General features: G+C 39.7%; 1 protein-coding gene across 1 annotated transcript in view; it reads left to right on the top strand.

The window, feature by feature from the left end:
• ak5 (adenylate kinase 5) overlaps positions 1–23,040 on the top strand; it is a 62,880-nt gene that overhangs the window by 11,921 nt on the left and 27,919 nt on the right. Inside the window, exons 5-7 of the mRNA XM_034153152.1 lie at positions 993–1,106; positions 11,716–11,907; positions 19,490–19,580. Coding sequence (XP_034009043.1) covers positions 993–1,106; positions 11,716–11,907; positions 19,490–19,580 — 397 coding nt within the window. The remainder of the gene's footprint in view (positions 1–992; positions 1,107–11,715; positions 11,908–19,489; positions 19,581–23,040) is intronic.

Raw genomic sequence — 23,040 nt, 5'->3', positions numbered from 1 at the left:
GGTCGAGCCAAAGTGCCGTACATACAATAAAAATACCTTACAATAAAGACACTTTTACAACAAATACAACAGCACAGTTTGTACAGCAATGACAGGTAATGATACAGCAAGAGCACTAGTGGACTACAATCAAACTGCAATTTTAGAGAATAAACCTTTTTGCTAGATACTGTCGTTCAATATATATTTCTTTAACAATCTAAATTTAGCCATAAAGTGGATCAAAGGGCTTTTCGTAATCTTCTACACGTATACCTTAATATGTTTGGTGGGATCCACGTAGATTACGTGTAATCTCTGTGAAGTCTGTCGGGGTCGCAGGCTTTATTCGGTGCATGGAGGGAAATTGAACGTCTGTGTTACTCAGCGATGGCCACGGATGTTATTTTTAGATCGGAGGGTTGCTCATGTATCTCTGCCATATCGTATGATGCATTCAGCTCGGGGAAATACATTCAAACATGTCGACCTCCTCCAGCCAAGAGGAAGTAATTGATGCTGAAAGAGGCTGGCACTGTATCGCTTCAGCAACAATCACAACAGTGCTGCAGTCAGATATATTAAAATATAATTGGATAACAGATGTATTATACTGTTGAATCCTCCAGTGTCTTTGCAGTTTTCTATTAACCTTCTTTATGACTCTAGATCAGCCTCTCGTTCATTTTCCAGGGGTTTTAACTACTATACAACCTTGATGAATCTGGGAATTGAAGCAACATTAACAAAACTAATCTCCCCCTTCATGCTGAGACTGGAAAAGCAAATTACAACTGTGAACCCTTATGATTAATAATTTGCAGCTGAAATCTCCCAGTGGCTCTAATAATGGGAAGTGAAGTGTAAATTAGGAAGGCCGTAAACTCAAGCAACAGGCTAATTGTAGAGTTATTTGTATTGATCAAAAATCCAATAATGCTCCTGTTGATATGGTTATTGTCTTTCAACGATTATACAAAATGAAAAATCCTGTTCTTTTCTCTTTCATCCAGGAGACAACCATAACTGAAATAAAGCAGAAGATCATGAAGATACCAGACGCAAGCGGTATCGTCATAGATGGATTCCCTCGAGACGTTGGACAGGCTTTGTCCTTTGAAGACCAGGTGAGTTTCCATCAACTTTATTTAAATGCACAACATATTTCTATACGTTTCATAGGTTCAAGGTTCAAGGTTCTTTATTGTCAAACTAACATAGCTACAGAGTAATTATGTCATTGAAAATCTTAGGTCACAGGCTTCTCCAACAATGCAACACAATAATACAGATAAGCAGACAATATTAAAACAATATTAAAATATACTATATTAAAAGTAATACAAAAAGAATAATAGTTTTTTTAAAAAGTGAGAAAAAAAAGTGGAATAGTGCAATACGAGTCTATATACAAGTTATTGGAATTATATATTAGATAATAGATACATAATTACTAAGTAGCAGATGAATGTTATGAAATTGTTTCAGCAGTGCAGTTGTTTAACAGTCTTATTGCCTGCGGGATGAAGCTGACAAATACAACATTTCTTTGGACTTAAGCATTTTGAAAAAGTTTAATTATCACACATCCCTTCCACTTTGTATCTCCCTAATGACTGCACCACAGATATTTCCACCTGTGACGATCTAAGACAAATTATGTCTTTCTTTTGGCATCCAGACAAGTTTCAGAGTCCAACAGACAATGAGCTATTCAAGTGGCACCAGCTCGAGCCAAAATATGTAAACAAGTTTGTCGCACACCACACACTGGTGCTGTTATCTCTCAGGTTTTATCTCTCAGTGTGAGATCTGAGGATAGCAGCGTTCGTTGCTCACTGCTTTAACTCACGCTGCTTCAGTTTGACGTATTTAATATCTACACAAAGTCTCCGTTTAACTCAACACTCTTCAGGGTATTTAGACTCTTTGACAAGTTGTAAATATCTGATCAGTTTTTTATTTTCATCCTCCAAGTGACATTCAAACTGTAAAAATGTTTTACCAATACTTATTATTTACATTATACACAACCCTTAACACCTTTAAGGTCCTTTGAGCTGTCCTGGACATAATGAAGAATAGCGTCTTTTCATTTTCAGATTTACCTAAACTTATTATGAGCAGAACATTTGTTATTTAGAGTTTTAGAATAACAGATACAGTATAACTTGTTGTGGAATATTAAGTGCAGTTCATATACAGTCAATACAAAGTGCATCGTGTCATCAACTATAGGTTGTGGATTACTGTTTTCAAGCTTTGAGTTGAAACTTTGGCCATCTGCATTTGGTGTTTTGGCTGCTGCCTTTCTGGAACCCGAAGCAGCACGAGTGGCTGAATTAAAACCAAGCGCTGAATAAGACATTTTTAAAGCGACCAAAATGTACTTTCATTGGAGCTGCTGATTATTAGAAAATGCTGGTTTAAGGCACTTCTCAATTGGCTTTACTTTTCAGACTCCAAAGTTACTACATACATTTCCACCCATATATATATATACATATAGATCCCTGAAGAAAAGACTTCAGCAGCCGGATCTGCAGCCCAGAGAGGGTTCATTAGGAGGGTTTGACATGAAAGAGGCTCTATCTGACAGATAGTTTGGTCAATGATTTATTCTCTCTTTGATAGATGATGTATGGTAATATGGACTACATACTATATTTGCATCTGAAATGCGTGCAATAAACCAGTGGCAATATATTTAGTCTAATATCTAATTTAGTGAAACATGTGATGCCTCAACTCTAAGTGTTTCAGCTGCTGCTTCTCCGCTATTCACTGCCCAGTCAATGCTTTGTGTTCATGAACTGAGCAGGTAGTGACACACCGAGCAAGGACACACTCTTTGTGTTGTCATCTCACCTGCTAAAGCGTCCCTGAGCAAGACTTCCTGCCAGATACTGTTCTGGGTGTTTGGACACATTTTCTAAGAATGACTGAAGCACACCTGCAGGTTTTGGACATAACATTTGAGAGTCAAGTCATGATGGTAAAAGGTAGTTTAGCAAATGTTTTCTGACAACAAATAAGCTATATATATATATGTAGTTCAACAGTGTTTCCGTCTAAGCCGGAGCGCCCTGATTTAAATATATCGTTGACTGGCCAACTGTGTGGCACAGCGGTCGATTGCTTTTAGAAGGATTGATTCTCTTAATCTCATTTAAACTCACTTAACATTTATCCACTTCTAAACGTGCTCTAAATGACTTTAGAGTGGTTGACGCATATCTGGGTCAGTGTGGGTGAAGCTGACTTTATAATCTGGTCATTTTAGCTGCATTACAGAGAACCACAGAGACTCATACCGGATTCATATTACAGAGGTGAATATTTTTGATGATTTGGAAGGAATAGTAAATGGCCACTATCACAAGACCTTTAAAGAAGTAATCTAAACAAAAAGCCAGATTACTTACTTCATAGTATGATTTGTGTTATTTTTGGTGCAATAATTTGCTTTGAAATTCAAGTTAATTGAGCAAATCAGGGTTTTTTAAGAAATCATTGATAACACGTTGAAATGTAGGTCTGCTAGCATGTGATGTTAGAAGCAAGGATGTTGAACTTACATTTCCCCCCTGAATGCGTTAACCTTAGTGTCTCCTATAGACTGTATATATAAAACTCTACACTGTGTAGAACCGCCTGCAGCCGCTCCATGAATCAAGTGCTTACTTTAAAGCATTGGGTCATATATGGGTCACTTGAAGAGGGTTCAACTGAAAAGACACATAGGATCAGGACGAACACTGCCTGAGACAGTTATGGAGATACATACACATCGTTTGACGTTTGCTTGTAGAAGTAGGTCTAGTTTTAATCATTTTCATAGAGGAAAATGCAGGGATTTGTTATATTGGCAACACAATCTACAAAGTATGGGGATTAGATTGGTTGACTTTGCATAGATTCTTGCAATACCAAGATAGAAAATACTAGAGTGACGAGATAAAGCAAGGTAATTTAAACTAAGCTAGGCCAAGATACGCTTAGAAAAGATGAATGAATACAAGATTAGATAAGGTAAAACTGTTTTACAGAGAAATTACAAAGTAGGAAAGAGTGATGTACTGTATATAGATAGTGCATCGATGTGTTGGGAAAACATTTCTATCAGCATCCGAGTATAATGTAATATACACTTCGTTATAGACACTACGTTTAAGTTTCTACACCACGCTTGTTCGCTGCCTTCTGTTGTGAGTGTAACAATCAACCGGCGTGTGTTTTGTTAATGCGTCACTTAAGGAAGCATTGAAGTCAATCGAATATCTAACAGACCACAGACTGCGGCTCCATGTCGGCTTTGAATAGTGATTACATGTGTGTGTGTAGGGTCCTGCAGGGAGGAGCAGATTCTCTCTCCTGGAGGTACGTTTAGAGAAAGATGGCATGTCGCTTTATCTCGTCATCTTTCCAGTCAACACATGTGAATGTCTATTTAATGTAGGCAGCCACAGGCTTATTAACTGGCTGCACAGGGTCCGTCTGCTCCAGTCAGTTATGGTAACAAACGATGCAAAAAGGCAATAACTGACTGTCGTACTGTGTTTCTGTTACACCAATTACACAAACAAGCTCTTACACATGATGACAGACAAGTCCACACAACCTCATACAGATCTATATACAAATGAAGACTGTGGATGCACACACATGAATAAGTCATACCAACATATTTACGCACATGGAGGCACATAAATAAGCATATGCACACATTGTCTTTCATCTACTATACTGACACACATATGCAGAGCAATAAGACACAAGCTCACACATGGGTGCATCAGTACAGAATGAGAATCTGTAAGTGCATACATGAATATAACATGCATGTGGGCAGTAAGATTTATCATAAACTAATTTGCTTTGGTTATATCAGTGGGAATGAATGAATAAGGATGAGTCATATTTTAAGTGGTTGATTAGGAGTCCACGCCTCCAGATATGATGGATATTAGCATTAACACTGAGCAGTTAAATGCTGTTTGTGCTTATTTAATTACTCTTTCAGCAATGTTCGTGTAAACACGTTTTTTTCTTCAATTGAATAGGTGTGTTGGGTTTATCTTTTTATATCAATGCATTAGTGTGGGTCAACATTAAGAGCTCTCTGAGTGCCATGATGACCAGCATGCTTTTAAAGAGCGATTTTCACCGCGAATTGAAGAAACCTGGATTGTTGGGGGGGTGAAAATGTCACCATAAAAAGACACTATTTTTAACAAAGGATTTTAAACTCACATAAGTAATGAGCATGTACAAATAAGGCACATTTTTAGGTAAAAGATTTGCCTTATTTTTCTTAACATTTCCGTATTTTTAGATTAGAAATAGTCCGTATCCTCAAGAAAAACGGATGTATTGCGACAATCTGGTGCAGACATTGTGTTCTTTGGCTCAACGAATAAACCAATGTGGACGGCTTTCATGTCCTTGTTGTTGTCTTTCGACTCTTCGGTAAATACAGGAAGTCTTTTTGTGAAGAGGCTGAGTGTGTAATGAGAGCTCTTAATTCTGTCTCTGCTGTCTCAAAGTCCAACAGATTCCACTCTGTACATGTTCCCTGTTTGAACTAAACGAGATGACATACTGTACGTGGCTGGCACAGAGAGAGGAATTTACTAACCAGAGAACACCCACATTATCATGCACCCCATATCTCACAATTGAGCTGTTACCATGGTTGTTATCAGCATTTCCAGCTGTTTCTGGCGCAGAGCATTTAACACTTATTAATCAAATAAAAACTCTGTATATGACTAACGGGCATTCCTACATCAAAGTAGCATGAACGTCTCATAGTTATAATGTTTGATTCAGCTAAGTAGAATTATGTTATGTCACAATGTTATTTAAATTGTCGTGAGAATGGATTGTGAGAAGGGTTGATGACAGCTTGCAAATGAGCGTCGGGGGTGAGATAAGGACCCGAGGAAGTTCACTGCAGATGAAGTCACGTAGATAACAAAGGTATACAGTTGTGTTTATAACCGTGTCCAAGCAACCGCTCAAAAACAGCTCCGACAGACGTTGCTGATTGGCTGGGAACTGATGACTTCTCAGCTCATATTGCACATCCCTTGATTTACAATATAATTAAGTGACAAACGATTATTAAAGGGCCTTTTGTTAAGCTCAGGAGCAACGGGGGGAAATTATAGTGGTATGCTTTAAATAAATAATAAGCAGAGACCTTATCATTTGTGTTTTGTTAGCGCAATAATGGCAGTGATTTTGGGTCTTTCCCTCACTTTTTGAAAAGCTGTTTTTGTAACCCTCACTCTTATTGTTTGAGGTTGACTGTAAGTATCTTGGAACATTGTTTTTTTCATTGTGCATTCATAAACGTTGCCTTTACTTATTCCCATGGGCTCATGAGTTTTACAAGTGGCGCCCTTTGTGCTTGGCACCCTTTTTCTCACCTGGGTTTCACCTCTCATGCTAAAAACAGGTTGCCCTACTTTATTGGTGAAGGTTGTTGTATGCAGCCGGAAAAGGAATACCAGCAGACGCCACTCAACCTTTTAAAAGACCCTTAAAATGATGGTTCAGTTGAACACTCTTCGTTCTAAAGATGCAACAGTATTTAACCATTTTCACCTATCGTCATTTTTCATATCCAGACAAAATTAAATCTGCTGCATTTCCACATTATCTACACCTCGCAATGTCAAACAAGATGCCTCGGTGATTTCGTCTTTTTAGGAACAGAGAATGTGTCACCTGAGAGAGGGAAAAGCATTTTGGAAACAATAGTCATTAGTCAGGTGCAAGTACTCTACTGTGATTATAGGCACACACCGATTCATCTGGGGCATGTTAGACTTTGATTTAAAGGGGACCTATCATGCAAAATGCACTTTTGTACGTCTTTTATACATGAATATGTGTCCCCGGTGTTCCAGGGAACTCACCAAGTGTCAGAAAACACAACCCTCTCTATTTTCCTCCATACCCAAATCTCTAAAAAAGGGGCTGCAACGGATCTGATAAAAACTGATCCAGATTTGAACACTGTCCTGACGTCAGGACGGTGGCGCTATGGCTATTGGGCCAACTCCACCAATCAGGAGGAGACAGCCACGGCCATTGCCGTTCGAAAGCGCTGGAGACGCTGTAGTACATATGCCAGGCCTCTAGATGGTGCTGTTCTCACTGAATCTGCCCTTGCAAAAACAGAGCTAGAAAATGTCAAATCGAGCAAAATGAGGCATGGCTAAAATGCATGATCTGTTTGGTATTTTGAAAAAAAAAAGGATAAATATGCCTTATATAGGTATGGTCCTATACTATATTATTCAAATATAGCATGATAGGTCCACTTTAAGAAAGAAAAAAACTTCCTTTCTTAAGCTAAAAGGGGCTGTTCTGCAACCTATAATGGTAAGCATTTCAGAGGAGCGTTTGGATGCCCAATGACAGCTTAAAAGGCTTTTCCAACATGGCCATTTTGGAGATAATTTGCATGGAAATTGTCAAGTTTGAATACACATAATTTAAGCACAAACCTTTCCCTCTACAGCCCTTCAGTCTGCAGAATATTTGTAAAAACCTTCGAATGGTTAGATCAGAATGAGTGATTCATTGACTTTCCAAATATCTGAATCGGCGCTACATGAATAAAATACAAACGTAGAAGGCATGCTCTGCAGGACAGTGGGAGCAGTGAGTGATTCGCTGGGGATCCACATCATCCACTTCTCCCCTCTCCCCGTGCTTCTACTTTGCCCTTTACAACATCACAGCAGCCATTTCTGATCCGCTCCAGTGGGACGCCACAAACGTCCTGTTCCTCTTTTAGCTGCCTGGGAGAACGTCTATCCTTTCATCTCCACCCCCAGGCGTTTTACCCCCCACGTCTATTCGACTACAGAGGTGTCTTTCTATCCATTTATTCTCTTCAATCTAGCTGTGTGTGTCTAAATCTGCCACAAACACATCTATCCTCTATCCTTTTTTAGCAATTGATCAGTCGTCAGAGGTTATTTATCAAGCAAAATTGCCAAACACTGCAAAATAATGTAAATATTTGATGCTTTTCTTTGTTCTACAGCATTGGAAATCAAATACCTGCCTGTGTTCAGGATGAAAGTTGTGCAAAAACAAGCAATTTCCCCAATTTTGTTGTATTTTGACTAAGGATCAATCAACAAAAAACAGTTAAGACAGTAATTGTTACTAAAAATAGTCGTGATACAATGAATCTCGGCCTGAGATTGTGATTGATCAATTTCTGTCATGTTGTCTTTAAGGACTCATCCATTATGATGAATAAGAAAAAGGACAAAACAGAGCAGCTTGTTTCTTCAGTGTGGACGCCAAAACTCTGCATATCCCTCTCCAAAATCTGGGAGAAAATAGACAAAATGCTTTGAGAATGAATTACCTCAAATTGCAAGTGCACTTGGCTTCACTCAGCTCCTCCTGCGAGACAGATTTCTGCAAAAACTGAAATATAATATTCCTGATTTAGCAAACAAGCTCTCATACTCTAAATTAGTTTTTGTTTTCTCGTTTCATTTTCTTTTAAGATAAGCATTATCCACAAAGTTCTCCTCGCCGCCAAAACAAACACATCCGGTGACTCAAACCTGAGAATAATGAAACAGAAGTCAGCAAGCTTTTATGATCCAGCGTCTGGCAGATAACTCTGAGCAGAAAGTGGATTTATCACATTTGCTAAAAAAACAACAACGCTACCTTGATTAAAATAACACATTTCTCTAAACATTTGGGATAATGTTAAAACACAACCAAACTAAGTTTATATTAAAGGAGCCCTTTTATGCTTTTGAGGGTTTTCCCTTTCCTCTGGTGTGTTACATACTGTAGGTTTGTGTGCATGTAAATGGTCTGCAAAGGCTAAAATCCCAAAGTTCCCAACAGAGGTCTTTCTCTCCCACACACTCCCCCCCCCTTGACTGAAACGCCTCCATTGGACTGCTCTGTAAGTCTGTAGCTTATGCAGCATCACAGCAGGGCTGCATTTCAGCAAATCTATTTTTAAATCTAATTCAGTAAAACATCCAGGAAAGGTAATAACTGTCGTGTTTGGCCCAGGTCAACATCTGCCTGTGTGTGTGTGTGTGTGTGTGTGTGTGTGTGTGTGTGTGTGTGTGTGTGTGTGTGTGTGTGTGTGTGTGTGTGTGTGTGTGTGTGTGTGTGTGTGTGTGTGTGTGTGTGTGTGTGTGTGGGGGGGGGGGGGGGGGGGGGAGCCTACCTCATGCTTCCTGGCCTTTAAGCAAGAGAGATAGCATCACTAACGTCACGAAAATAGACGCTGTTATTTGATTACATGATAATACATTTCTGGGAACATTTGAATGATTAAGAGAAAAACCTCAGAAAAAAACCGAAACATGAGCATGTGTGCAGTCACTATGGTAACGGAAACTTTGAATTTGCAAGAGTCAGAAAAAGACTCGTTGCATGAGTGGATTTCGCCTCAATAGACTAGTGCTATCTTTGGCTCTGGGTGCAGCCAGTTGTTCAGTTTCCAAAACGTGCTTTTTTATCTAACAAAGCAGGAAACTGAGCATCAGAGTATGAATAGTAACCAACCACTCTGGAGATTATCATGATTATCTTGGTTGTTATAGAGAGACGTCAAGTCCCCTGAGGTGCTGTGCTCGGTCAAGAAGAGGAAAATATTTCACTCTTTTCAGAAAACAACTGACCTCACCTAAACAGGTCACAGCCATAGAAACCGAGTTATTTCCCTTTGCTGCTGTTTTGCATTAGAGAGATAAAAGCATCCTCCACCCATCTTTAAATAGCCGGCGCACGTCAGCGTGTTTACTTCACGTACTCGCTGGTTACCAAGGAATGTTGGATTTCGTGAAAACAGAAGCTGCTCATTGCCCTGTCACAAATTAAATCTTGATTACTCAGGTCTGAGTCAAAGCGGCTGCTGTTGTTTGACCTTTTCCTTTCAAACTGAATAGCTAGTGTTTATTTTCTTGATATGGCAGCAGTCGCTAACGGCCTCTCTCCTAATTGCAGTGCAATGAGTTTGCCGGGAACTTTCAATAGGCACACATGAGGTCAAATGTGTTTTACTTTATCCTTCCGAGTGCACAAATGCTTACAATTCCTACTGAATAGATATCGATATGGACGCCCCTTAAAATTCAATGATTTTGATTCAATATTATCCCTTTTACATACTGTTTTCTGTTTGAAGGTTAAACCTGTCACTCTCATAATATCTGATTCCTAATATCTATTTTATATTTCTTTAAAAACATCTTACTGAAACAGCTGTATTTATTCATTAATCTCCTGAAAACTCAATTTTAGAAAATTAAATGTGCATATATACGTATATCTGCTGAGCACCGAATAGCAGACACAGTCAGGGACTAGCTGGGGAACAAAGTGGAGCATTTATCAGCTCAAGCAACAGAAATGGCCCTTAGGTGTGGCAAGGACCAAAAACAGCTGACAGATTTAGAGAGCAGAGCATTTGACAAAGGTTGCCTGAAAAATAACTGCAATATAAAAACTTATGATATATGTGCAGGACAGGAATTAAAATCAAAACTTGAAATACTTCTAAGAAAACAGGTAAAATGCTATGGTCGGGGCAGCCATAGCAACTAAGAATAATGAGTAACCAGTCACACGTGCGGGGTATGTTGCGTTAGAGCTGTAGGATTGCACTTTATAACTGGCTTCTGGCTACGTATAATCTCTGAAATAGAAAACCTCCGTCACAGTCACGGAAAAGGCTGCATGTGTGATCGCACCTATAATGTCGTACGATGTTACTCATGTCACATAGAAGGAGAAATGTTCTCCCTTCCATTAAAACAAAGAAAATCTGTCTCCGTGTGGCAGGTGATGATGGGGAGAAAGTACAGTAGCATCCTGTTGGACTCATAATGAATTAAAGGTCCTCTATTATACTGTTTTTCATCAATATATTATAGGTCTCAGATATATACAAACATGTCTCTGAAGTGTTGGCTCCAAATACCAAACAGATCATTGCAGCATCCCATAATCCCCTCTGTTTCAGCCCTGTTTCAAAAGTGCTGATTCTCTGTCTGTTACTTTAGATGAAAATAAGGAGCCACTCCCCACGCCCCTCTGAGAGATATTTGGTTAAAAAGAACACAATGGTGCTCTAGGAGGAGATTCAGGTGATAAGGTGGGTTACCTTGGTTGGTGATTGGCTAATGGTTACACAAGCCTAAAAAATCGTTATGACATCACAAAGTGGCCCAAATCTGATCAGCTCATTTTCAGACAGGTTGTTATATAAATGGATCAGGACAAAAAGAGAGAGAATCTTTTTTCCTGAAACTTTCAGAGTCTCTTTACACAGAGGGGACACATGTTTAGGTATAAAAGACATGAAAAAGTGGATTTTGCATAATAGGTGACCTTTAAACATGCATCCCCAGTAGAGCGAGCAGCTGCAGCTACTTTCAAGGCTTTCCATTAAGTGATATTCAGATGGTGGACTCACTTTAAAATTCACAAACGGCTGTAAAAAAAATCTATCCAAAATCTTCAGACCTGACTCAGTATTAAGTCTTTCTCTGGTGTTAATTGCATTTGACATTTTGACCTAAGCGTATTGAATCTAAGATTGAAACTGACCCCAATTTGCAGCTCCGGGCCGAAGCCTCTTCAGGGGTCAAATCACGAGCGTCACAGAGGAATGAAGGTTTATCTGAGAGGCTGTAATGTTTCATATGTCTCTCTGTGTGCCCGTAGATCTGCACTCCTGACCTGGTGGTGTTCCTCGCCTGCACCAACCACCGCTTGAAGGAGAGGCTGCAGAAACGAGCCGAGCAGCAGGGAAGACCGGACGACAACCCCAAGGCCATCGACCGCCGCCTGACCAACTTCAAACAGAACACCATTCCTTTGGTCAAATACTTCCAGGAGCGGGGCCATATTGTGACGGTAAGGAATAACATGCATGTCTCTGTGTGCTGGCATTAAGATAAAGACAGGGAGAACTTATAATATAGGTGCACATGCATGGTTATTTTCCTAAAGCAACTCACTGTCACTTTAAAGGTCCATCTTCTTCTTCTTCTTTTTAAATATAATCAAATTCAGTTATTCTCCGTTGCATGATTTACATACAATGGAAACTTTTTGGTGCAAACACAGGAAGTAGTAGGTGGAGAAAGAGGTGAGGAGAAATGTTAGCAACATAATGTTCCCGAAGAAACAAAAGTGAACTTTCTGGCGCAGACGAACCACTAAACTACGGCATGCGTACGGTGGCCGACACGTGCAAACGACCCAAAACACTTACATTAAGAGAAACGTGCTGCACTTTCAAAAACGATGTAAATATAAAAACACAAATGTGCCAAAACACATGCAGATAAAGGAAGGTCTTCACCAACTTGACACAACACCATTTGTCCACTTATTCTTGTGTCTCTACGCAATCAACTTTACAGTAAAAATCACCCCAAAATGAATGTGTTGAAAATGTTGTCTATTGTCTTGTTTTTCACTTCATTTCATTTCAAACCTTTATTTATCCAGGTTGTATCCCATTGAGATCATTGATCTCTTTTTCAAGGGAGACCTGCTCAAGTAGGTTCCACATGAAACATAAAAACATAAACAGAACAACAAAAAGGACATCATACAGCATCATTACTATCCACATGAACAGGTACCAACAGCCTCCGATTGAGTAGCATCCAACCGAGCTTTAAAAACATTTAGTGGCACCAGATTGCTCAGTTTCCATTTCAATTGCAGACTATTCCAAGACAGAGGAGCTGCGCATCTAAATGCTATCTTCCTTAAGACAGTCCTAGCAGTTGGCACATTTAATAAAACCACAGCATGCGATCTCAGGCAGTAGCCACTTACAATTCGCCGTGAGATCAGGGAGCAGATGTAGGATGGAAGTTTCCCTAACATGGCTTTGTATATAAAAATGTGCCAGTGACTGAGCCTCCGTACAGTTAGCGAAGGCAAACCAGCCCTTGCATACAGGGTACAGTGATGGGTTAATACAATACATTCATTTTTGGGTCTAAACTTGCAGCTGTGTGCACGATAATCCCGTTAGCACAAATAAAGGCAATCGGCATCATTCCTAACACACACCAAAAAGACGAATGACAAAGTGAAGCACCTTTCCAAACCGTTTTCTTTTTGGCTCCTGACTGTTTTACTAAAGGTGGAACGCAGAGTGTTTCTGCTGGGACAGAGGAGCGAGTGTTAATGGCAGACCACTGGGATGTTCATTAGATCGTGTGGTAGAGAGCAGAGGAGCATTGAGTTACCTGCTGTATGAGTGGGCCAGGTGCTAATAGAGCGATTTGCTCCTGCAGACAACACAGAGTGGCTGCCCACTCTTCAGTCTTATTGACCCGTCTGAGTGTCGTGTCCTCGCAGCTGAGGGAATACTGAGTAACTCCTCGACTGCAAGAAACCGATTCTGTTCGCAGGCTTTTAGATTGATGTCTCAGGGCCTCTTCAAATCAAATAATCAGGACAATCTCCAGAGGATCTCACATTGACGTAGAAAATACTGAAAGAAATCAGATGCCCTGGAAAAGTCAGAGCGGTTTGTATGTCGGGGCTATCTTAAACGTTCTGTGGTAGAAGTTTCTGTGATTCTGTGATTCTGTAAAAGTGAAAAAGTCCTTAATGAATCTGGGACTCCAGACGCATTCACGGAAATTCAATCTTTTTTTACTGCAGAAAAGTGTTTCTCCTGTGTGATATCTTTTCCAATTTATTTTTGAATATTGTCTTTTTATATTCTGCTCATTTGTTTCCCTCCATCCCTTTTGCTTTTTTGACATTTCCCTTCTGTACTCTAAACTATTATTGTTGCTTATTTAGTTAAAGAAGGACATATAATGCACGTGTTCAGGTTCATATTTATATTTTGATCCTCTACTGCAGGGTTGTCAAACTCAATTTCTTCGCGGGCCACATTAGCATTATGGTTGCACTCAAAGGGCCGGTTGTAACTTTAAGACTATATATAAATACATATATAAATATTTAATATATATAAAATAAAGTATTACATTACATTATTGCCTCTGCATTGGATTATTATCGGATAGGGTAATAACTTCATAATTAACTACGTCTGAAAGCAGAAGTCTAGGGCAAATCATTGCAAGTCTCTTCACTGAGAATGTCACAAAATGATTATAAAAAAAAAAAGGCAAATTCTAAGAAAAAATGAATATTTTGAAGAAAAAAAGTCAAATTCTGAGAAAAAAAAAGTCAAATTCTGAGAAAAAAACTCAAATTCTGAGAAAAAAACTCAAATTTCAGATGCATTGTGGGATATGTAGTTTATGGGCAACGTGCTTCTGTAAATCGGCATGTAACCGTATAATAAACATATTATATTCTTTCAGAGCTCTTGTGGGGCCGCTTTAAATGAAGTCGCGGGCCGGATTTGGCCCCCGGGCCTTGAGTTTGACACCCCTGCTCTACTGTGACATGTCTCCATGCTTTAATGTTCAAAAAGCTCTTTATTTGTCTCATAATAGCCCAGTCTGCTCTGATTGGTTAGCTGGCCGGTTTGTTCTGTACTATAATTTATTTAGACATCACAACTTATCAGCACCGAGCTTCAGATAAACAACATAAATAACCTTTAAAGCCCCTATTAGAACCCCACAGGAACATTGTGTTGTGTTCTTGTAAAAACACCTTTGTCCAAAACCAATTTCCCCTCCCCTCCCCTTTCCTGTGAATTAAAGAAGTCTGCAGACCTCGCCGCAGTGTTTGAACGTTTTGAGAGCTTATCGATGGATCTTCCGTCCAGTGAATTGCTGCTGCTTCTCTCTTTGTTGAAGCGCTGAGACGTCAGAATAGACTCTCAGACACGCAGCGTCACACCACCTCTTTTCTTACTTTTCGTCCTCTCAAATCACAGGCCTCACACCAGAGAAAACTGAAGCACTCTCGCCTTAAAAACCTTCACGACAAATGGTGTTTGAGATGAACACTTGGGCAGGTCTTAAGAGAAATCACAAGAGTTTTGCAGAGAAAAGAGAATCTGCATTTGCAGTCAATGGGGGGAGGATGGGATATTCAGAGGGCTTGCTTTGTTTAACAGACAGTTGAAGAGGAATTGCATCTTGTCTTTTGAGCTCAACAAAATGTAATTTATTACATTCAGGACTTTTATAAATCACCTGCGTCATGTTTTGTGTTATATACTGTAGGTTTGTGTGTAAATGGTCTGCAAAGGCTACATTAAAGCATGGAGACATGTCACAGTCGAGGCACTAAATACAATTATGAACCTGAAGATGAAAACAGTATGATCTCTTTAAAATCCCAGTTAACTCTTTTTAACATATTGTAAAAAAAACTGGATAGAAACGTTCTAATCTACAAAGTATTATCGTTATGAAAATGGTGTTATAATCTTCCGATAACCAGCCCATATTCCTCCTTGTGAATCCTTAAAAGCTACATAACATCTGTGCGGATTAAGACCTTCAGGTTCTGTATCTGATGGTAAATCCTGAACAGAGAAAAGATTAACGCTGCTTTCCATTAATGGATGAAAGCACACAGCAGTGTAATGTATTATAAGTCATAAATTGTCCCCAGACGTGTCTTGAGTCAATTCTTGGTTCATTTTCTGTCCATTTATAGCTGTTACCTATTTATCAATCTGTGTCTGCTCATAGGAAGAGAATAATTGAGTATGATGTTAAATTACAGTTTTCTTCACCATTCCTATTGATTACAAGTAAAATCATCCTACTCTGGTGTTCGTGGTATAATACTGTGGCGCTCATAGTAAACGGACATCTTTACATGTCTTGTTTTGTTCCATCAAAAGCTTAAAACCCAAAGATAATTAATTTATAATGATATAAGACAAGGCAAATCAGCAAATCCTCTCTTTTATAAAACTGCAATCAGAATGTTTGACAATTTTTTAAGCATTTTTTATTTTAATTGATTGAAACTAATTGTTTTCTCTTGTCAATTCACTAATGAGTTAACCAACAGTGGCTCAGTCAGTAGGGGCTTGGACTGGGAGCCGTAGGGTCGCTGGTTCAAGTCCCCGACCAGACCTAAATATGGAGTGTGGACTTCTACTTGGAGAGGTCCCAGTTCACCTCCTGCCCTGCCGTGGTGCCCTTGAGCAAGGCACAGGACACCCCCCTTCCCCCCCCACTCCCATTGCTCCCCGGGCGCTGTACAATAGCTGCCCACTGCTCCTAGTACTAGACTCCTGGTACTAGGATGGGTTAAAAGCAGAGGCCAAATTTCACTGTGTGTGCTGTGTGCTCTGCATGTGTGACCATTAAAGAGGGTTTCATCCCTCCCTATTCTATTCTATTCTATAACAGAATCAAATAGACAGTTGTTCAATTAAAGAATGAAATCAAATGAAAGACTAAGAAAAAATATAATTCAAATATTTATATAAACACAAGACGTTAAAGTAAATCTGTGCATGTAGTACTACACTATATTACATTACAACATAGAGGTGTGTATTAGGATTGCAACAAAATAATGCTGAAATAATGGATAATTCATCCAGCTCACAACGCACATCCACACGAAGAGAACTCTGGCTCGTGGAGACTCTCACTTTTTCTATGTAATATTGTTGTCTAATCAGTAACTGGGTTTTATCTTCTCTAATGAACCAAATAAAAAATGAAAACAGATTTGAAAGATTACCCTAACTTTTGATTGGATGAGTTCCTCCTGCTCCTCAGTAATTGGGACCCAGTGTTTCCTGATGAATGCTAGAACCTCTCAGGCTTAATTGCTTTGGCTCATTAAAAGTCTTTTGTGTGACAGTAATCCTCTCGCTTAAATGCCAGCTCCGATAAAAGAAGGCATACGTTTATAGAAGAACAATGGCAGTGACTCATTACTGCGCATCTTCGCAGCTCAATTGAATTGTCTCTACACACGTCTACAAGTCCTTCAATTCCCTGCGTCTCACTGAATTAACTCATCCTATTTCTGTCATTGTGACACCGTTTCCCATCTCTGACGAACAATTGCTCAGCGTTTTTGTGTCTGGGCCGAATTTTGCGATTTTTGACATTTGGATTATTTGTATAATAAGTCACATTGACGTTCGAATGAAGGTCTGTTATTCAATCAAACACACACACACACACACACACACACACACACACACACACACACACACACACACACACACACACACACACACACACACACACACACACACACACACACACACACACACACACACATACCATGTATACATCACTTCAGGGGACATTACATTGACTTACATGCATTTCCTGGAGACTTATCTTAACCTTAAGCATAACCAACATATGCCTAACCCTAACCCTTACCCTAACCAAGTCTTCACCAAGTCCCCATAAGGGAGGTGAGTCCCCACACGTGACTGTAAACAGTTTTAGGTCCCCACAAGGATGGTAATGCTAGGCCACACACACACACACACACACACACACACACACACACACACACACACACACACACACACACACACACACACACACACACACACAAACACAATGTAGCCTCACCGGAAATTGCAGAAGCGAAGGAGAGATAGTTGCTTGTTGTTGAATCAAAGCCGTTCTGTTATTCTAGGAAGAAAGAGCCGATCTAATGAAGTATCCCTCCAGTGAATTGAGCTCCTGCTTGTTTCCCACATGCTGCTAGATACCTAGTAGATATAAATAAACAAAAGAAAGCTCGCTCCCTCTTTCTAAGAGTCTTATCTCTCCAGGGATGGATGGTGACAAAGTGTTCGTCCATCATTCCTGGAATATAAATAGGATACTGCCATTGTTGCCTAATCAGTACTAACAACTATCAAAGACTCTTTCAAAATAACACTTGGAATTGATTATTTTTATCTATTTGAGTCTTAATATATTTATCTCTTCTGTTTTGTCGCTCCTCTTCAGAGTGTGACAACATCAAGGTTTATGTTACATCAACAAAACTGGACATTTTACTCAAACTCTTCTGTATTCCTTCAGATGATCAAACAGAAAACAGTGAATGTTCCAAACATCTTCCCGAAAAGAGTTGGGGGTTTAAAAGGAGTTGCTGCTCAAAGCTTCCTCTGCCTCCTTTAATCTGCTTCTTCTTCTTCTTCTTTGAGATCTTGAGATGGAGGATGAGGGCTTTTACTTGGCTTCACCTTCTCACTTATGATGAGGATGAAGACATTTATCAACTCTGTAGAGTTACTCATGTCCCCTATAATATTTACCAAAAAACGGTGTCTCTACTTTTATTAATGAGTATTTTCATCTTCAGGTTCATATCAGTATTTAGTGTCTCTACTGTGACATGTCTCCATGCTTTAATGTTCAAAAAGCTCTTTTCACCCTCTGTCTGAAACCACAGCCCAGTCTGCTCTGATTGGTTAGCTGGCCGGCTCTGTTGAGATTGGTCAACCGCTTAGAGATGTCCCGCCCCTTAGCCCTTATCACGTACAATGTGTTGAAGCGCTAGCCAATAAGCGCAAGTGTAACATAAGGATGATACTCTGTTATGGAAGTAAACAAAGGAGTCCAATGGAGGCGTTTCAGGCAGTGTGTGGGAGAGAAACTCCCTCTGGGGGGATTTTAGCCTTTGCAGACCATTTACATGCATGCAAACCTAAACAACACACTACAGTAAAGGGAGAAACCCACAAATCATAATAGGGCTTCTTTAAGTAGGACCTTTTTCCACCACTGTGAAAGAGACTGCAGTTTGACAGCGTTGACTTTTTCTGCTTATGATGCCGGACACATTGCTCATTGTGTTCCTGTAACGCTCTCTAGGGGCTTCCTCAGTTTTCTCCCCTCTGCGTCACTTCTGCAGGTGGACTCAGGGGACTCTCCTCCTGCAGACAGCAGTCTCGTTATTAACGCTTGTTACCACAGGAGGAAGCTGGTTGTCCTTATCCTACAATGTAACATTTTACCTCCAGCCCCACACCTGCTGACATTCATTAATTACTCAGTTTTGTTTACTTCCGAGTGCTGAGAATCACACACCTGAAGGTAGACTGGAAACAGAGCAATTATTTTCAAATCTATTTTTGTCCACCTTTCGCCTTTTTGTCATTGTCCATGATGAGAGCAGAGGGACGACCAAAGAGCACATAAGAGAGGACGAGAAGTCAATCAGATTCTAACTCACTCACAAACCACATGCTTCACGGTGAATTAGTGAGTACTGTACGTGCAAAAGAAGGCAGCCGGCCTCCCAATAATCTGAAAGGGACTCTAGACGCAGAATTAATCGGGTGTTATTAAAGCTCCTGCTGTGTGCTGAATGCAAAATGACCCCGAGGGTGCAGCTCCGACATCAGAGCGCGTTTCTGATGTCTGATCCTTTAATGAGTCTCATTCTGGATGTCACGGCAGATTAATCGACCGAGCATGTCCGTTTGTGTTGTCAGGTCATGTAATTGATGTCAAGCAGAGAGAATCAAAAGGTCAAAAAGCTAACTAATTATGACAATATGAATTAAGGATTCTTCCTCTTTCAGCTGGATGCTGACCGGGACGAGGAGGAGGTCTTCTGCGACATCAGCATGACTCTGGACAACAAACTGTTCTCCTCCAAAGAGCCGGCAGCCGGTGAGATGAACACTCATTTCATAACAGCAGTTTTTAAATGTGTCTTAGCTTAAAAGATCACAAACTAAATATTTGCCTTGATGTAAGGTCACCCCTGGCAATATCACAGCATAAAAGGAGTTTAAATGATGCAAGAGCAGGCCAAATGACATTTAGTTAGATCAATCTCAATGACTCTTGTTTTAAATCAAGACTAAAAACTTGTAATACAAAATTATTATGCATGTTAACAATTGGGGAAGTTTCATGGTCTATCAAATTGTAGCAGAATCTTACAATACTTGTCTTGATGTTCTGATGTATTTGTATTTATTAATGTAACACAAGTTATTCTTGCAATATCTTCAGGCCAAATGATGACATATTACGCAACCGAGATCCGTTATAATACAGACAGTCAGAAGAACATCCTCTGGGGTTTTATTGCGTTTTTAAGGGGCTGCCTGTGCTCAGTGCTCAGTGTCGAAATGCAAGAAGACAGAAAAAACCCACCAGCTCCCTGGTTACCGCTAGAGTTGGCATAGCAACCAGGGTTAGCGAAGCTCGGTGAGGAACACGGGATCAACGGGGTGAGAATCAGTCTCAGATGGAGAGTATATGTGTTTTATAAAAACCTGAGCATTTAAAAGAAATGTGCCAGAATGATTCGGATCGCAGCTTCACAACGGTTTGAAACATGATCTGCCAGCGCTCTGCAGGTGTTTCTGCTGTGATATCATGAAGGGTTTAGATAAAGGGAAACATGTTGACACAAATCTTTTCTTTATCTTTTATTATAATAAAGCAGAGGCGAAATCAGTAATTGTTCCTACATGAGGTTTTCTGATTTCACTTCGGTTGAAATTGATGGTATTTCTTCAATATTGTGCAGCCATGGTACAGAGCAGTATGAGCTTTAATGCAAATCTATGGGAATCAAAACACATCTTTCAACTCTTAATGACTTTCATTAATTAATTAAGCATACTGATCAAAAACCTGTATTAAAATGTGATCATCCGGGGAGAAGGATCACTCCAGTGGGGCTTTGATTCTTCCACTCTTTTATCCAGATTCAGGTGTTGATGTTTGTTGTTGTTTTTTATCGTTACAGTCTGCATTGAGGGGATAGAGCAGAGGTTGTCACAAACTGTACAGAATATTAAACCCTTTACGAACATCCTGTGCTTTAGGGCTTTATAGGTCAAATTAATGGTTCATCATGTTGTGCCACACATTTTGGGCCCAGTTGCAGCACAGCAGAAAGCTGGGTACTGGGTTGTCCTTCTTTTAAACCAAAACATATATGGGTACCACTTTACAATAAGACTACCCTTATAAAGGATTCATAAAGGGGTTATAGGTTATGAATTAGGTTGTAAACACTTTATTAATCATTAAGAACCATTTACAAACCAGTTCTAACATAGTCAACACAGGCTCACTATTTGGCAAGATGATTAAGCCTTATATTGGCTACTTAGCGAGAATCAACTCAGTGAGCAACAGATACCAAGGATGCTGGCTGATGAAGAAGACGAAGTAAGCTAGGTAGCCAATATAAGGCTTAGCAGTACAGATACATGTGGGCTCACTATTTGGCAAGCAACCGGTCCCAGGTGCCCTGTTTATCTCATGTCTTATAAAAGCTTATTCATGATTTATAAAGTGTTCACAACCTAATTAATAAATGAATTACAAACTATTCGTAAACCCTTTATAAGGGTAGTCTTATTGTAAAGTGGTACCCATATATGGAAAGGGAACAGTTTGGAACAGATTTGAGTTTTGTTTCAGGAGGATATGGCGGCTCGGTATAGTTGAAGAGTAGAAGAGTAGAGGAGAGCAGTGAGCGAAGGCAGCTGTTAATGTGCAGGTAGGATGTGGCATCATTATTACAGAAGTTACAGCTTTTCTCTAGACTCACACAATACGTGATCAAGACATCACATTAGCGGCAATCCTTGACATCAAAATGGCCTCATGCTACTCGACAGCACTTGACAGCAGTCCACTTAATGACAGGACACTGAAATACAGAGGCAGATTGCTAAAAACTCTGAACCTCTTGAGCTCAAGAAGCCTGCAAAACTCTAAAAATAGATCCTTGGATAAATGGAGAGATCAAGCACAGAGAAATGTTCACTCAAAGCCAGCACTAGAAAGCCAGGGCTTCCTGTTAATGTCTGCTGAGATTCGGGACACTTAGATGAAGAAAGGGGAGTACATTTAACGGGATTAAGTAATAAGGATACCAAAAAAAAAGGAGACTGTATTCCCTTACAGTTACATAAAAACAATATGTAATCAGATTACTGTTACATTTCTAAAAATGGGGGATTTCTGGCAGGATAACAATATTACTAAAAAAATTATTTTATTTTTATTCAGTAGGTGAACAAATGTGTTCATAAAATAGTGTGTGTGAGTTTTACTGTGTGTATTAAACTAACACGGAGCACTTTCTGTCAGCTCAGATTTGATTTCTGCTTTTTTAAACTGTAGTAAGTATTCATGTGTATCATTGTTAGGTGTTAGTGGGGGAAACTTCTGAAGCAATTGGAAACAGGACTCAGAGAGACACGAGGAGAGCTGGAGCTTTGATGGCAAACACTGACGGTTTATTTGGAGTTACGGCCGGAGAATTGACAAGACAGGCGGTGCGTCACGAGTTGACACAGCGGTAGCCAAACCAATTCTGAAGAACTCTTTCTGCAGCTCGAGGTTTTAACTAGTTCGCAGTGTAATAATCAACATTCTTTATCAGTGAGACTAAACAATTATGGACCCTGAATCTAACTAGAGCTCTCGTCCATAGAAAAGAATGTGCGTCAGGGAACCGACGTCCCTGAACAGTAAACTACCTCGTGGCGGCTTGTGCTCTGTCATAGACTGGCAACAACAATGCGCCCAAGCTGCCCCTCCTTAAGAGAGATAGCAGCAATACCCAAGGCCGTAGACCTATGCCATGGGAAAGGAGACAGTGAGAGGAGAACATGATGAACTGTGTTGAAGGTTGAATACCTAAGCAAATTATTCCCTAACAGTTGGTGTATATAGTCTTCTACCTGAATATGCTTCATGAAAGGCAGGTTTTTCTACAAAAGAAATCTCTGAGCAGAGGACACCATTTTGATCCTAAATATCTTTGTTTCTTCTATTCTAAGGTCACATTGTCCTGTTGTCTTACATAATACACTTACAAAAATGTACATCTTATTGATATTTATTTTCCCTTGTATTTATCTGCAATGCATTTGATATTGAGCTAATCCAAAAGTACTAGGTTACATAACTAACATTATGTTACTGATTACATGTTTTTTACAGTTACTAGTAATTGTAACGCAATACATTTTCAAAGTAGTAACCCTCCCAACCGTAGCCACAGTTTACCTGTTGCTACTGTATGTTCAGATGCAGTGTGTGGCTTTTTGTGTTGTGTTTTATGTATGTGTATATCTGTTGTTAACCAGCTGTA

The sequence above is a fragment of the Trematomus bernacchii genome, unplaced genomic scaffold, assembly GCF_902827165.1.
Source record: "Trematomus bernacchii unplaced genomic scaffold, fTreBer1.1, whole genome shotgun sequence".
In the NCBI taxonomy this organism is placed as follows: domain Eukaryota; kingdom Metazoa; phylum Chordata; class Actinopteri; order Perciformes; family Nototheniidae; genus Trematomus; species Trematomus bernacchii.
The sequence above is the reverse complement of the archived record's forward strand: the minus strand, read 5'-3'. Positions and strand labels throughout refer to the sequence as shown.